The following is a 15,793-nucleotide window of genomic DNA, read 5'->3' as shown; positions in this document are numbered from 1 at the left end:
AAGAATTGATCGACCAGCAAAACAAAGTGTAATGACTTTAAGGTCAGACCAGTTAAGGTGCTGTGTGTATTTAGAGGAAAAAATGGACCATGTTATAGACTGAGAAGGAACAGCGTGTTCAGAACAGTATGTACTGTTTTAAATGAGATAGCAGATACCAGATTTATTCCTATGTGCTACTATGAAGCAATTTTAACTGTTTTGGGATGAATTTCTTATAGGTGTATCACTTATAGTCTGCTTTAAATGTTCCTACAACTTCTGCTGGCAAGTCAGAAAATTAATTATGAAATCTGAATTCTGCCATTTGAGAGAAAGACCTGTACTTATTAACCAACTGAAAGTCTATGCAGTTATAAATAGCTGAGAAGAAGTGACGTCAGTAACCCACCATTAAAAAAAATGTTAAAAATGTGTAATAAAGCTCTTATGAGAAAATATTGCATACGTCATTCCTTGCTTACATGCAAAATGACATGTTTCACCAAATAATGATGCAGCAATTCAGACGGGAATACATGATGATGACCCAGCCCACATTCATCAAAGTCAGACCCACAGGAAACATACAGGGAGCCGAATGGAACAATATTTCCTCAGTGATTTAATCATATTTAATCAGCGACTGTTGTTTTTTTTTTAATCCCACCTCCTTGTACTCATTCAATATGAGCAGCACAGAATGTTGTCAGATTGGGGTTTCAGTCTCCACTTTTATGGGGTGTTCAGGTTGACCTGTTATCTTGATCTTTTAACTCTTATGAATCTTCTGTTTTTCATGACATTTAAATCCTTTTCTAATTTTCCCTGTGCTTTCTGCTAGCTGGAAAAGTAGACCGGGTTTTCCAATTTTCCACGAATATTGCAGGAACCTTGACTGATCTTGGCTTGTGGATTGAAACCAGTGGAGCATTTCCTCAAAGAAACAAACTGAAGCTGTTTGGCAGTGGTCCAAACAGCTGGCAGCAGGCATAAGCAAACACATCTGAGGAGGTGGGTATACACTGTTGACCCCCAACGCCCATAATGGGTTGAATTGTGTATATCAGAGGTAATTGGGCTAATGGGTAGCAGTACCAAATGTGCTGGCTGAATGGCTCTGGTTAATGTGGAGATGATTTTTTCCCCCCAGGAATTCAGAGCAGTCTCTCAGAGTTCAGCAGGTACATGGTGGAAGGTAACTGTTCTGAGTCTTGAACATTACAGCCATCAAATTATACACACTAATCAACATATTCTTGATCATGTAATATAATACTGGAAGATGAATATCCACAAAACTCACTAGGAATCTATTTGTGGAAAAATACATCCCAACAGGGAGCATTCAAGACCAAAGTTCCCACAACAATGATACATTTAAAATCTAATCATGTATCACAGGCATCGGCCAAATAGTTACAGTACCAGTTATCAGTCAGGGCTCCACTTTGTCCCAAGACATTTAATCTGTTTATACAACTGGGTTTAGAAGTTTTTCGTGGTCCATGATACAATGACTGCCAAAGCTTAAGAGTTTAGTGAACTGATGCCCCCTGCATTAAGACCAGATTACACTGGCTGATTCAGGCAGGATCATGTGCTGATGTCCTTTGTACTGCTGATGTTGCTCTGCTGATCCAAACAGTGCGATGAGAAACATATGCCTTGAAATTAGAACTTATAACATTTTTGTCATCAACCGTGAAGGATTCTGTAATGTGAAAGGATTGCTCATCTTGCCAAACACTGAGAATTAACACCCAAGTCATATTATAGCATACAGCCGTGGCTAAAGGTTAACAGCTATTAAAGCTAACGGCTATTAAAGCTAAAAACTTTAAGCCACTATTAACTTAATATTTTGGTTTCAAATTAATGTTTGTTTACCTCACAGCTCATACCTCCCCCCACATAACATCAGTTTTTTCATCAAGTAAAATGAATGTAAGCAAACGTTATCTGCCAGTGAGTTATTAAACAGCAGCGAGCGTTAGCTTAAAGTTAGCAACTATTTTTCCAAAGATGGTTGAGACCACAACGAAGCTAACGGGAATTTGAATATTAGAGTTGTATTACTCAAGGGGAAACAAAAACAAGTCAGCTGGGATTGTATGTTGCTTCTCACCTGCTGGATGTATAAGTCGGCAATATTTTTTGCTAACATGTTAGCATTAGCCAGAACAGCTTTAAAAACCAGTGTATTCAGAGCACAATGGACAATGGAAAAGTGCACATCAGGCTGAAGTCATAGGTGTACTTAATTAACTCAGCTAGCTAATTAGTCACTTGACTTGATGTCTGGTGTGTTTTTTCCCCGAATGTTTTTGTAACCACGAGACAGCATTTAAGTAAATAAAGGCTTCTACATTTTTTCTAAATATCTGGGTCATGTACTTCTTTTTGGAATGTCTAAATTGGGAATCGTAAATACTTAATCAGAAGAATCACTTGAAAAATTCCCATACCTGTGTCAATAAAAACTGTGTTAGGTTTGGATACCAACACTGATGCATTCCTATGCCGGTAATATGGTTAACCTTTTGTAATTTAAAATACTTTCTTGGCCATTAAGGAGCTTAAAATGATATATTTAAATCAGCAATACGTTAGCAAGCCCTGTTAATAAATCACACTGCATTACATTCATCCCGTTCATGTTGGACCACATTGATTGAATGGATTGGAGAACTTTGTGTGTAGCTATAATCTGTGAAAACACCCGTTTATATTTTTGTTTTATTGTTATAAATTAATTTCAAAGCATGGTACTCCATCCTGTATGAACAACTGTCTGGATGTGTCCTACTTTGAACGGTAAAATGATTTGATAAAATGTATTAGGTATGTAGCCACTGGCTCAGTTTTGAAGCATTACCTGCAGCAGGACGGTGCCACCAGGGAAACTGAGCTGGACACAGTACTTTGGAGCATTGTCCCATGAAAGGAGCTGCAGGTCCTCTATGGAGCTGTAGGACAATGATGTCTCCATGTAACCAGTGGGCTGCAGAGGAGAGAGAGAAAAGCAAGAGGATATTAGTCTGTCACTGTCTAACATTTACAGTACATACTGTCTATTTAAACAGAGCCGGAGGAGAAAAACGGCATTTATTTTTACTGGCAGTCAGCTGGAAAGACAAAAAGAAACAGATCCTGAGCTAACCTGCCCTGGGTAAACACACAGTCAAACAAAACCTCCAAATACAGCAGAACGGCAAACGCTGTTATACAGTAGACAGAGTTGTCTTTATCAGATGTGGTGACATTTGATGTAGTTCCAAGTCAATAGTCATTGAATACTGAAACAAAGTGGAAAATCAATTTAGCAAAAGCCATTAATCACACAAATACACAAACATCACCTAGAAAAACATTGTTCGTGTGGCTTCGAGCAAACGCACACATACACACACACACACACACACACACACACACATACAGAAAGATCAGTTTGGCGTGATGGCAGAGCTGGGATCCCAGTCTCACCATTGTGAGAGCTGGAAGCAGATGCAACTGAGTAACAGGCCACAACCTGTTTGCTAGTCTCAAAATGATTACAGAAATGCTGACAAATTACCACAAGTTTCCGGACTCAGGAACAGAAGAGTCTTTAGAGAGAAAAGGAGGGGTGGGGGGTGGGGGGGGTGTGTGGGGGGAATCTAAACAGATAAAAATAACGAGGCCGAATGAAAGCCACAAGGAAACTGAGCCCGAGCTTGTATATCTTCTAACCCCAGGGAGAAGTTTGAAAAGAAATGTTTAATGCGTCTATAATAAGACATGTATCTGTCAGAAAATGCAGAAATTGCAGTAAATGAATCACCAGCTGATTTCCCAGACGTCAGCGTCACTGCATGACTTACTACCAATTATTGTTGATGGGCAACTAACTGTATATCCACACAAATAGGGCCTGCAGACGTCATCTGGAGTGGCTTTAGCTGCACTCTAATTAGGCAGCAATGTTTTCTGGCATTTATCAGCATTTTTTTTTTTTTTTTTAACTTCATTTTTTGCTGAGGCTAATGTTTTCTCTCTGTTGGACTTTTTATAGAAAAGAAACTCTGAGCAGCTGAGTGGATATAGAAGTTTCAACTGTCTGTGGCCGTCAAGTTCTGACCGGCGACAGTAACATAAAGTATTATCAGGGGCTGAATTCTTTGGTAAAAAAAAAAAAAAAGTATTTCAGAAAATCTTTGAATCTGTCTTCCATTCCTGTGTGCAGCGGATAAACATAGATTACCCAGTGTGATTCACAATTCTCAGTACAATTCAACACCAAGTAACAGATAAAATCAATATCCTGTCAGTGAACCTCAAAGACAGCTCATTTAAAAACAGTGCAAGTGAAATATTTAAAATGCAAAATAAAGTGCTGCTTGCCGGATGTGTGATGTAACGGCTCATTCAGAGTGAAACTGGGAGGAACCAAAGGAGGAACCTATATGCTAAGTCCGAGTTAGCGTTCTGATTATCAGTTTTTAAATGTAGCTAATTTACATGCTCAATATTTGAGAGTGTCCTGTTTTTACTCTTAAATCAGTTATTACATGTACTTCATGTTAAAAGACACAGTTTGACGTTAGGAAATTTGTTATTTGTCTTTTTTTGCTGAGGTTTAGGAGGGAATGAACATTAGCTTAGATGGCTAGCTTAGCTTACACAGTTAGCTTAGAACAAAGACTGGAAGCAGGTGGAAACGGCTAGCCAGGCTCTGTCCAAAGTTTAAAAATCTGCCTACCGGCACCTCTAAATCTCCATACGGAACATCTTTTTTTATCTAATTTTCTTTAATAAGCACACAAACAAATATGTAAAAAAATCACAAGATGTGGTTTTGATGTGTTCATGCTGTAACAATCTCTTAGATTTGTTGTTCATCAGAGAACTAGCTTATGTTTGTGTATGTATGTTTATGGAACAGGGAGGAATATGGTAGCGTTACATTGTTAACATATTTAATCGATTTTTGCAGTGGACTTTGTAACTAAAGGCCTCCGTATGTTTCAAACAAAGTGCTTGCCAGGTCTGCTAACACTATTTGAACCCCTTTTCCGGATAACTAATCTGGGGGGGGGGGGCTGTGTTGAAAATGTTTTGTTACTTTCTGAAACATTTTGGTCCAATACCATGGATGACTTCAAGGAAATATGTGTGCTATTATCCCTATTTGTGCAATTCATTGTCTTGAGTATAGAAATAATGCAAGAAAGTGTCTTGGAGAAAGATCTGGTATGTGATATAACCATGAGGTGGCTATGATGGCAGGATTTTTGCTGCGCCTTTGAGTGTAGTCATTCACAACAGGTTTGGATGACACATTATATGAACACAAAGCCATTATCTGTAGCTGTTTGTTTAACTAAATATGTGAAATGGGAGGAGATCCAGATGAAGATAAAAAAATTGGTTAAACATGTCTATGACAACATATATCAAAGATGTTGAAACAATGTAAATCTATAGTATCCATCACATCAGAGGTAGACATCCAAAACATGACTTTCATTATAATGTGAATGAACTGAGATTGTCAAGCTGTAGTCAGTGTCTGAGAGAAACAGGCCCTTTAAAGACTGCTCTGGTATCACTCCACTGCCTCCCTGCTTCTCTCTTCTTCTGCTGCTGCTGCTGCTTTCAGACAGATAAACAGCCTGTCTCTGGCCTCCTCCAGCACACAGATACATACACACAGAGCCCCGGCTCCACTCAACACAAACACATCTCGGTAGTTACATGGAAGCAGCGGCACATGGCCTGCTTTTGTCCTGGCTTCCCTCTGCAGGGAGAGTCAAGCAGACAGGTGGTTCTCTTTGCATCCATCTCGCTCTCCATAGAGCAAACAGGCAGCTCTCTCTCTGCTGCTCCTCCCGCCCTGCTAAAGAACAAACATGCTATTCCTTTATTTACACCTCCCTCTTCAGCCGATAGAGCGAGTTGGCTCTTCTGGCTCACCCCCTCCCACACACACACACACACACACACACACACACACACAAAATCCCTGTTGTGAAACTACACACATACAGGATTTTCATTACAGACGACGTCCACGGCAAATATTGGTTCTGGGCGAGATGTCTCATTTCCTTGGAAGAGTAAACGTCAGTCCGTGTCTCTGTCTGTCTGTCTGTCTTTCTGGCTGCAAAATAGGGTTTTTTTTGCTTGAACTGAACCCACCACATCACATACACACACACACACACACACACACACTACACATGTCAACGCTAATAACAAGACAAAATGCAAAAATGAGGGGCGGAATATGAAATTGTGTGGTGAGGGAAGAGATAAATGGCGTTGTGTTTTTCAAATAGGCAGAGCCAGAGAAGAATGGAGACAAACAGAAGGGGCTTCAATTTTCTGATAACCAGCCGAGGTTACCATAGATACTCCATCCTGCACAAGAGCAAGCAGTGATTGCCTGACTCCCTCTACCTTCCCCTCTCTCTCTCTCTCTCTTGTATCCTCTGTCTTTCTTTTTTTCTCTTTTTCCTTTCTTGCTATCTTTCTTTCTCATTTTCCCTGCTCTCCCAGTCCTCTCTTTTTCTCATTCTGTCTCTTTCTGTTCTCCTTTTTCATGGTTGGAGGAGGGTTGGAGGAGGCTACAGCTCCTCTTGTCTCCTCTCCTCACTGCTGTGTTGCCATAGAAACAAGGGGATGGAGATGTATGTTATGTTTTTTTTTTTTTTTTGGTTTCCAGGGAGAAGTAGATAGGGAACGATGTTGTGAAGGAAGAAAGAACAAAACAAAGAAAGAAAAAATAATGTAAGAACACAACATTTATGAATATTATTAGAGTAAGGATAGTCTAGGTAAAAATCTTGACTATATAGATCTAAGACTAGTTTCATGGTTTCATCTAAGTGTTGGAAGATTTTAGATAACACTATACTTTGACTCCCCCTATTTAGCATTTTATAAAATGTAATACATGGTCTATAATACATTATAATGTAGTTATAAGAAGATAAGGATTTTTCCAGTGTTAGTGTTAATTAATGTTCATTATTATTACAACTGTGTTTTACTATATTGTCAGTCATTGTCTCCAACTATAACTACAGGAGTTATAGTTAATACATTAAAAAAAACTTACACTTACACCTGCTAACAACTACATTATAGTTTATTATAAGCATTAACTAACTTATTATTGCAACTGTTTTTACTATATTGTCATTCATTGTCTATTTAGACAGTAGGAGGAGTTATCTTTAGTACATTAATAAACACTTACACCTGCTGACATCTAGGCCTGTCACGATAATTACATTTTTTGAACGACATATTGTCTCAGAAATAATCGCGATAAACGATATTATTGTCATATGAAGATCATTTTATACCACTGATATAATGATAATATAAGAGCATAATAATGGAAGGGTGGGGTGGGGGGGGGGGGGGGGTTGTGTGAAGTGTGGCATTATTGAGGTTAAAAAATGATCACGGTCATGTCCATATATCATACATTAAGTCCATATATAGACATGATGATGTTGATAATTACGCTATTGTACGATGAGACAATAATTATTGTGACAGACTTACTAACAACTACATTATAGTGTATTATAAGCATGTATTAACATGTTTATATACTGCTTATAAATGTTAAATAGTGAAGCGTTACCATTATAATAACTATTAAGTCTACAAATATTTTCCATTAATTCCACTACAGTATTTACTTTCACATCTTGTCCACTTTAATCTTGTCAAAGTTATTTGCTGAAACAATTTAATCATTCAACTTAAATATAAATGAATCCACTCCATATTTTAACATAATAACGTAGGCTAAGTCATTTTATCTCCAGGTGTGGCCTGACATTGCAAAGCTAGAGGTCGTGTAAGCGCAGAGTCACTGATCTGAAACCCTACCAGCTCCTTTAAACGTTCGTCGAGCGCTGCGGGGCAGGAAGTTAAAAACTTTCTAATTGTGCCTTTGATGAGTCAAAGCAGGAAACACATTGACAGTCTGAGAGAGTGGAAACACGAAGGAATCAGAGAAAGAAAGTTCAGCAGAAGTGACAGAGGACTGAAACCGCTGACTGAAACAGTCTGAGCTGCGGTGGAAACACCTATCAGGTGTTTAGCTGCTGCTGCCTGAAAAAGGTCAAACAGACATTTGACAGGTCAGTGCACTCCAGACACACCTGGAACTATAGACACAGTAATATTAGTCATATTAATAGACACAGTAATATTAATAATAATAATAATAGACACAGTAATATTAATAATAAACAGTCCAGTGGAATCATCATATGTACAACACCAAACCTGACATGTAAATGAGAATTCAAAAGGCCCCTCCTTCCGCCCATCGTTCTTCTTTCCCTCCTCTTTCTCGTCATTTACTTTCTTTTCTTCCTTCCTTCTTCTTCTTTTACCTATCGACCTATCAACTTTTAACACCTTGTTGCCAGACTTGCCTCCTTTTCCTTCTCTTCTCGCCCCTTACTTTAAGCCTTCTCCTTCTCTCTCTCCTTCCCTCATTTCACACCTATTTTTATTCTTTCCTTTATTACTCATCTAATACTCCGCTTCCTCTTTCCCCTCCTCTTATTTTACTCCTTCTCTCGCGTCCTTGTTTCTTCGGTTTCTTTTTTTACATGTTGTCTCACCTTTCATGTCTTCTCCTTTTTTTAAACTCGTCTAGTTATTATCGGACCCATCTCATCCATCCCTTTTTTCTTTCCTTCCTGTAATCATCTTATTCTTCCTCCACTACTTCCTCGACTCCTCTTACCTTCTTTCTCTCCTCTGCTCCCTCTTTTCTTCTCCTCTTCCTTCCTTGTTCCCCTCATCCTCTTTTACTTCTATTTTCTTTCTCTTTCCTTCATTCCTTCTCTCCTGTCTTGCTTCCTTTTTTTTTTTTAACTCACGTGCTTGCTCTTTTCCTTCTCCTCCCCTCTTCCTCTTTCCTTTTTTATTATAATAACAAAATTACTGTAAACTCACAAAACACGACAGGGGCACGAGAACCTGTGTGTAGCGAACAGAGTGTGTAGAAAAAACAAGGTCTTACACATTTAACCACATACAAAGACAAGAGATACTGTGGACACTGAATGAAGCTTTGTTCACATGAAACCTCTGTGGTCTCCTGCAGCCACTGTGTTCACTTGCATCACACAGACAGAAAAAAAACCCCACAATGCTCCTGTTGAAGACAGACAGCAAGTGGCTAAGAGGGCATTTGAGTGCACATTTCTTCCTGTTCCTGTCATCAAGCAAACATTATCATTCCACATCCTGTGTTCCCCCTCCCCGGTTTCATATTTACCAATAATCACACAACAGTGGCTCCAAAACAAAAGGACATTCAGCGGTGACCCAGATTGGAAAGGGTGACCGAGGTGATGCGATAGCTCGGTTTGTTAAAGGACCCTCGCTGTGACAAACAGACTGATCACTTTAAAACATGTGATATGCTCTGTTTTAAGCACTTATTCACACAGCAGAACTTGTGCAAAAAAGCTGCTGGACTCTGGTGTGACGTCCGCGGACATTAAAGAGTCACTTCCCCGAACGATAAGCTGCTCTACTTCTCCATTTGCTAAGGAAGAACCACACTGCTTCTCGTAAAGTTAGAGGACGCAAACACACTGCTGACCTGCAGAGCGCTGTCAACAAGTCATGCAGTCACTCAGAGGAGAGGATATAGAGCCCCTCTGCTGGGGTAGCTGTTTGGTGAGGTGAGAACTCTGTGGTTTGACAGTGTTGCTTTCTGTAAAATTGAGTTCTAAGAAACTTTTCAAGCCAAGAGTTCAAGTTAATTCTAAATAACATGAGAAAATCATTTCACACACGTGACATGACAACTGAAACGAAACAAAACAGAAAGAAACTAGCTCAGGAATTGATTGGTTGACAATTTCACCAATTGTTTAGCACTTTTTAAAGTAAAAGTTTGCTTCTGACTTCCATGGCCAGATGTTATGGGTCCCCAGGCAAAACTTGAACCCATTGGTTTTGTTTAAATACAATTTATTTGGCAAAATACACGATGTAAATGTTGACATAAGCCTTCTCTACAAAACAAGCAGACAAGACTGGATAAAAATACAACTTTAAAAAGGTGCAATATGGAATTTTAGACCCCTAGTGGCCAAGAATGTAGCAACGCACCTACAACTAGCAGAAATGAATATTCAAAAAATGAAGGTTTTGGAGTGCCCTGTGCCAGAATATCCCAAAATTCATAGGATGTGATGTTTGTGCTTCGTGCCTTGCCTCTCTCCCACTAGTGTCAACAAACATCCGGTAAATCGACACAACAAAAACTGAGCTATCCGAACAGAAACACTCTGCAGGTATTAGCTCTAAAGGTAATGGGATGGCTAGCTGCCGCCGTTGACCACAGCACATTTCACAATTAAACACTGCTGCAAACATAACTTAACCCTTTTGTATTCCCTGTCAATTGTCCAAAGGTGGTGATAAGCACGAATTTCACAACAAAACCACGGCATACTGCTCCCCAGCCACAGCACGGTGCTTCAAGGCCACAGCGTCTTGCTTCCCGGCCACAGCTCACTGGGCGTAAGCACTTATTGAACCACAGCCACAACGCAACAGCAGCCTCTGTATGTGTGTTTGTATGTGAGCAACAGGGGGGAAGATGGCATCACCTGCAATAGTCTTGCACTACGAGCATGCGTATGAGAATACAAGCAAATTTGATGTGCTACCTGACTTACTGCTAATTAGCTTCACTCGTGCAGAGAAATGTCTAACATTAAAAAACAACTATCTAATACTGGCCCTTTATACAGTCCCTCAGTTCTGCCTCTGTCTCTAAGAGGGAGATGTAGCTCCTTTTTCTTTAAGGCCTCCATCCAAATGAGCCCACTTTCTTCTGATTGGCCAGATTTCTGGAAACCAGAGTTGTATTAAGTTATTACTAGGGATGCTCAATATTGACTTTTCTGCCGATATCCAATATTCCGATATTCCCCGACTGTTCATTTCTTATACCGATATCACCCGATACCGATATATGCAGGTTTTTACACCAAAACTGTTAGGTAACAACATAACATATCTCCTATTGTTGAATTAACACATTATGCCTCATTTTACTGTGATGCCCCACTGGATGCAAACATAAATGCAACATGGCTTTCCAAATGTAAACACTGTCTGTGCAAAATAAGAGAACAACTTCAATTTAAGTTATGGAAACAAGTGCCAACATGGCACTGCCATATTTATTATGCTGCTTTGCAGTAATTGCAAATTACAAATTTACTATCCATAGGACACACTTGGAAATAGTTCCAAACCACAGACATAAGCCCCGTTTCTGGAGGCGGGACCTTTTATAGGAGCGTCCTCTCACTCGGTCCTCTCAGCTGTTGTGTCTCCAGCAGAGTAGGACCGAGATAGGACCCAGATAGGACCCACCGGACTCTGACGGTGACGTCATAGAGGCGACTCGCCGAAAGCATAACAGAGAAAATGACAACGAGGAGGTAAACCTTCTGTTTGTGTGTTCGTGTACATGGCGATGGACGCTTTGAACTTGTTAGCCACGGTTAGCAACCCACGAGTCTAGCGTGTTGTTGTTGTCATACGTCATCAAGCGTGCGCCGGTAAACGTCCCATGCTGCGTTCATGCAGGCTCGGAAATGCTGAAGCCTACAGAACAAATATCGGTTATAAAAACCTGATACCGATAATCCCAGATATTACATTTTTAAGTAAATATCGGCCGATAATATTGGTGGACCGATAATATCGGACATCCCTAGTTATTACCAATGCAAACCTAAAACTTCCTGCTTTACTGCTTCAAATTTAAAGTCACATAATAAAGGGAGACTTTTATTGAGAAGAACTTACAGGAAATGCGGCATCTTCCACTGAATTAGCAGAGCTTTGTTCAGTGTTAGTTTTTAAACTAATCAACACAACAAGATTTGGATATATTTGGAGCTTAAAGGTCCCCTTTATTAAAGAGATGCCACACTTTGAAGTGTCCATCTTTTACTCACTACTGTTGTGACGTTAAATAGCGTACTGCAGATATGGAACTGATATGCAGAACTGAAATTAAAATATATTAATGATTCCTTTGCAATTTGATTTTCTGGAAATGGTTCTAATTGGGAGCCAGTTCTTGTTGCCCAACCCTACACAAATATGTGTTTACAGAAACACTCCAAAGGGTACCTTTAAAACCATATCATTTCAGTTACCAAACAATCAATCAACAACAACAACTTATCAAATAATAAACACTACATCAGTCATAAATATGGAGTCTCTTGGGCCCTATATGTGGCTTCGACTACTGTTCATTGAAAATAAACTATATGAAGACATGATTTTAGGCTCTGGTAACTTCTGATGGGCATTTGTCAAATTTGTTCAAATCCATTGTATTTAAAAGGACCAGTGTGGAGGATTTAGTGGCATCAAGCAGTGAGGTTGACTGAACTGAATACCCCTCTCCTGCAGCAAGCTGGTTGTTTGAGGAGTTTTCTCATCGTCTTTGTAATCTTTACCTACACAAAGTGGAATGCGATCGATGCAGTGTCTGTAGGCTTGGTAAGCGAAGCACTACAAGCTTATTCATTAAAAAGCAAGAAGCGAAGGAGTGAATACTTGGCAACAGTACAGAGTGACATGAGCGCATACTAAAGATACAACAACCGCTGTGACAACTCACCCCAACAACAAAACAGTAACGGCAACCATGATAAAAAAAAAACAACCCAAAGATGGCAACGGTGAAAAAACAAGAGACAACCGCCACAACTAAATCAACAGCAACAACGCGGTGACCGCTACAACAACAATCGCACCAATAAACAAAAACCACATCAACAACTAAACAGCATGAAGAAATATAGGTCCAGTGACAACAAAACCACCAACACAATAACAACGGGTGTAGCAGCAGCAGCAGCAGCAGCAGCAGTAACATCAGCTCCTGGCAGCTCAGTCCACCACTTAAGACAGCAAAGGGGAGTGTAACAGCTGGAAAATTGGAAGTAGCTCCACAGTAAGATCCAAATATAACGTTAACCCAAACAAAACTATAAATCAGTTTCTGAAGAAACCTCGCGTGTGCAGATCTGATTATCAGGGAAGGTTACAATGGAAAATAAGCCTATAAATTGTGCTGCTGTGGGTCAGTCTATTCCTTATAGTAACAGGTCAACATTCAGTATTGTGATTCATGGCAGATGTGCAAAAACAAACAGCCTATATATTATTGTACTATTTTTATATTAAAAAACTAAAACCCATACTTGACATTCTAAAACCGCCATAGACCGAAAGACCACTTGTGCTGAGAAAATAATATATATCCAAGAAGAGCTCACAATAATAATCAAACAAAGATGTTAAAGTGCTGAGATACTGAGGATAGCCTCAAAGACTGTTTTGCATCAGCCAGCTTGCACGCACATTTCATTCATGCAGATTTATAATAGCTGTTTTTGAATTTTAACCATTCAGCATCAGCCTATGGATTCTCTCCCACTGGGCATTCATGTCTCTGCATTTTAAAAGAAAAACAAAAAAAGATTGTATGAGACACGACTTAAATTAAGTTTTTTAAAGTAAAGTTTAGAGTCTGACTTGGCCGGTCTGACATTCAGAGGGAGGCTGCTCAAAGTTACCCCACAGTTCCACTTCTCATTGTGGTCTGGCAAGGCACACATATGAATGAGCTCAAGACGTCATTTCAAGTGGGCTGGACAAAAAACGTTATTGACACTTCTCTTTTTCAATCAGACATCAACACGAATGCTTTACAACATCTGGTTTAAAAAATATCACCTGCTGAGCTGTCATTCATCATTGGCTCTAACTTTAATGTTTAAAAAACATGTCAGCTGTACTGAAGTCATTTTTTTGAAGACACTTGATGCCATAAATATAGGCCACGTAGACAGTGTAACTTCTTAAATAGTAATGGGCCGTTTAATTACTGGGCCTTTATGTCAGAGATAGGTATTAGTTCCTCATTTATCTTCTTTTTTTAAAGCATATTTTATTACATTTTAAAAAGACAGTTCCATATTTCCTGAACTGCTCCTCTGTTCTAATTTGCTGTTTGCTTTTGATGCAAACTTCCTGTTTACCTGTTGACTTGATGAGTTCGAAAAATGTCACTTTTACCACTGTTGCTTTATTTTATTTTATTTTATTTACCAATTAATGGCAGTTGGTTCCACTGTCATTTTTTGGTCAGTGTTAAGTTACTGAGAATAAAACTCAACTGCTTCCTGCACAGATTGTTTAACATTAAAAGCTCTTCAAACAGCTCAAAGGGCATGACCCCACCCTTTCTTGATAGGCTTTTAATTTGACACATCTGTAGGAAGTATTGAGTATTCATCAACAGTATCTTAACGACAAACTGCGAAGTATAAATGTATTTGAAATTATGAACGGGATCAGCTGAGGTCACTGTTGATGACTAATATTGGCCTCCGCCAAAGGTAATGACAGATTGCTTTAAATGGAAGCCAATTAGACTAGACCAGTGTTGACTTTATGTGCTTGTTTTAATGTGACACATTTTATGAACTTTCTCACAATCTAGCTGTACTTCCTGCTCAATACCACATGCTGAAGATCATTTAACCTCTACCTGACCATCCTTCATCTTGTCGCCCTCTCATTTACTAACTCATGCCTACCCTCCACCCTTGTTCTCTTCTACTGCATGTATTTTTTTTCTTTGTTGTTATCTTTGAACAGTTTCTTATTGTTTTGATGTGTGTGCACCAAAACATCAGTAGAAGGCTAATAATTAATTTTTTTTCTTCTAGAATTCACAGGCTATGACTTATTGCTTTCCAAGTTATCTGATGTTAGCTACCGTGCTACACTACAGCTACTGCTAATGGAAAAAAAAACTATCTTTTTGCAATGTGTTGTGTTACTTTCCTCTTTCTTCTTTATTTACTTGGACTCTCATGAAATACATAAGCTATAACATAAGCAAAGAATGGCTCAATGGCATAGCTAATACATGATAGTTTATAAATATGAACGTGTCCTTTTTTTAAGTTAAGTAGAGACTGTTAGCTTAGCCTAGCATAAACCCTTCAACAGGGGGAAACAGCTAACCTGGCTTTGTCCAAAGCTATCTTTCTATTAGCCACTCTAAATGACATGATGTATCTTGTTTGTTTAATCTTCACAAGAAAAACCAAAGTGTATAGTTACCTCCCTGTAAAACCACAACATAGTGTTTTTACAAGACTGTTGATATAACTTGTTTGAGCTTTAGAGGTGCTGGTAGGCAAATATTGTAACCTTTGAACAGAGCTATGCTGCCTCCATATCTATGCTAAGCTAAGCTAACTGTCTACTGGCTATAGCCTCATATCTAAGTTAGCATCGCTCGGCATCGTCTGAACGTCACGGTAACAGGAGCAAACACAAACCAGTTGATAGCATTGGGTTGCCAATATAACATTTAATTAATAAAAAGTCAATGTGTTTCCTTGCCACCATACATAGAGCTGTACCTAAATCACTGAATCATGCTAACTAGTAGACACCGTGTGACAGTGAAACAATGTTACAATAAATTCACATTCATAAAAATGTGATGGTTCACAGCGCCCAGCTCTAGAAGAGGTATGTGTGTGTGTGACTTCCCGCTGCCCTGGCTGAACATGGCTTTTATTCAGCACGGTTTAAAAACAACCCACAGTTTCCCTGAAAGACATGACTTAAAAACAGTCACAGATACAGAATGACCGCTACAGGACTGCAGTCTCTGTCCATCCATCGCATACTCTTTTTTTTGGTTTCTCTGTTTTCTTTC

General features: G+C 39.2%; 1 protein-coding gene across 1 annotated transcript in view; it reads right to left on the bottom strand.

The window, feature by feature from the left end:
• The window catches only part of cmip (c-Maf inducing protein), a 49,686-nt gene that overhangs the window by 25,033 nt on the left and 8,860 nt on the right, over positions 1 to 15,793 (bottom strand). Inside the window, exon 2 of the mRNA XM_062420528.1 lies at positions 2,858 to 2,983. Within this exon, the coding sequence (XP_062276512.1) occupies positions 2,858 to 2,983 (126 nt within the window). The remainder of the gene's footprint in view (positions 1 to 2,857; positions 2,984 to 15,793) is intronic.

The sequence above is a fragment of the Scomber scombrus genome, chromosome 6, assembly GCF_963691925.1.
Source record: "Scomber scombrus chromosome 6, fScoSco1.1, whole genome shotgun sequence".
Lineage (NCBI taxonomy): Eukaryota > Metazoa > Chordata > Actinopteri > Scombriformes > Scombridae > Scomber > Scomber scombrus.
The sequence above is the reverse complement of the archived record's forward strand: the minus strand, read 5'-3'. Positions and strand labels throughout refer to the sequence as shown.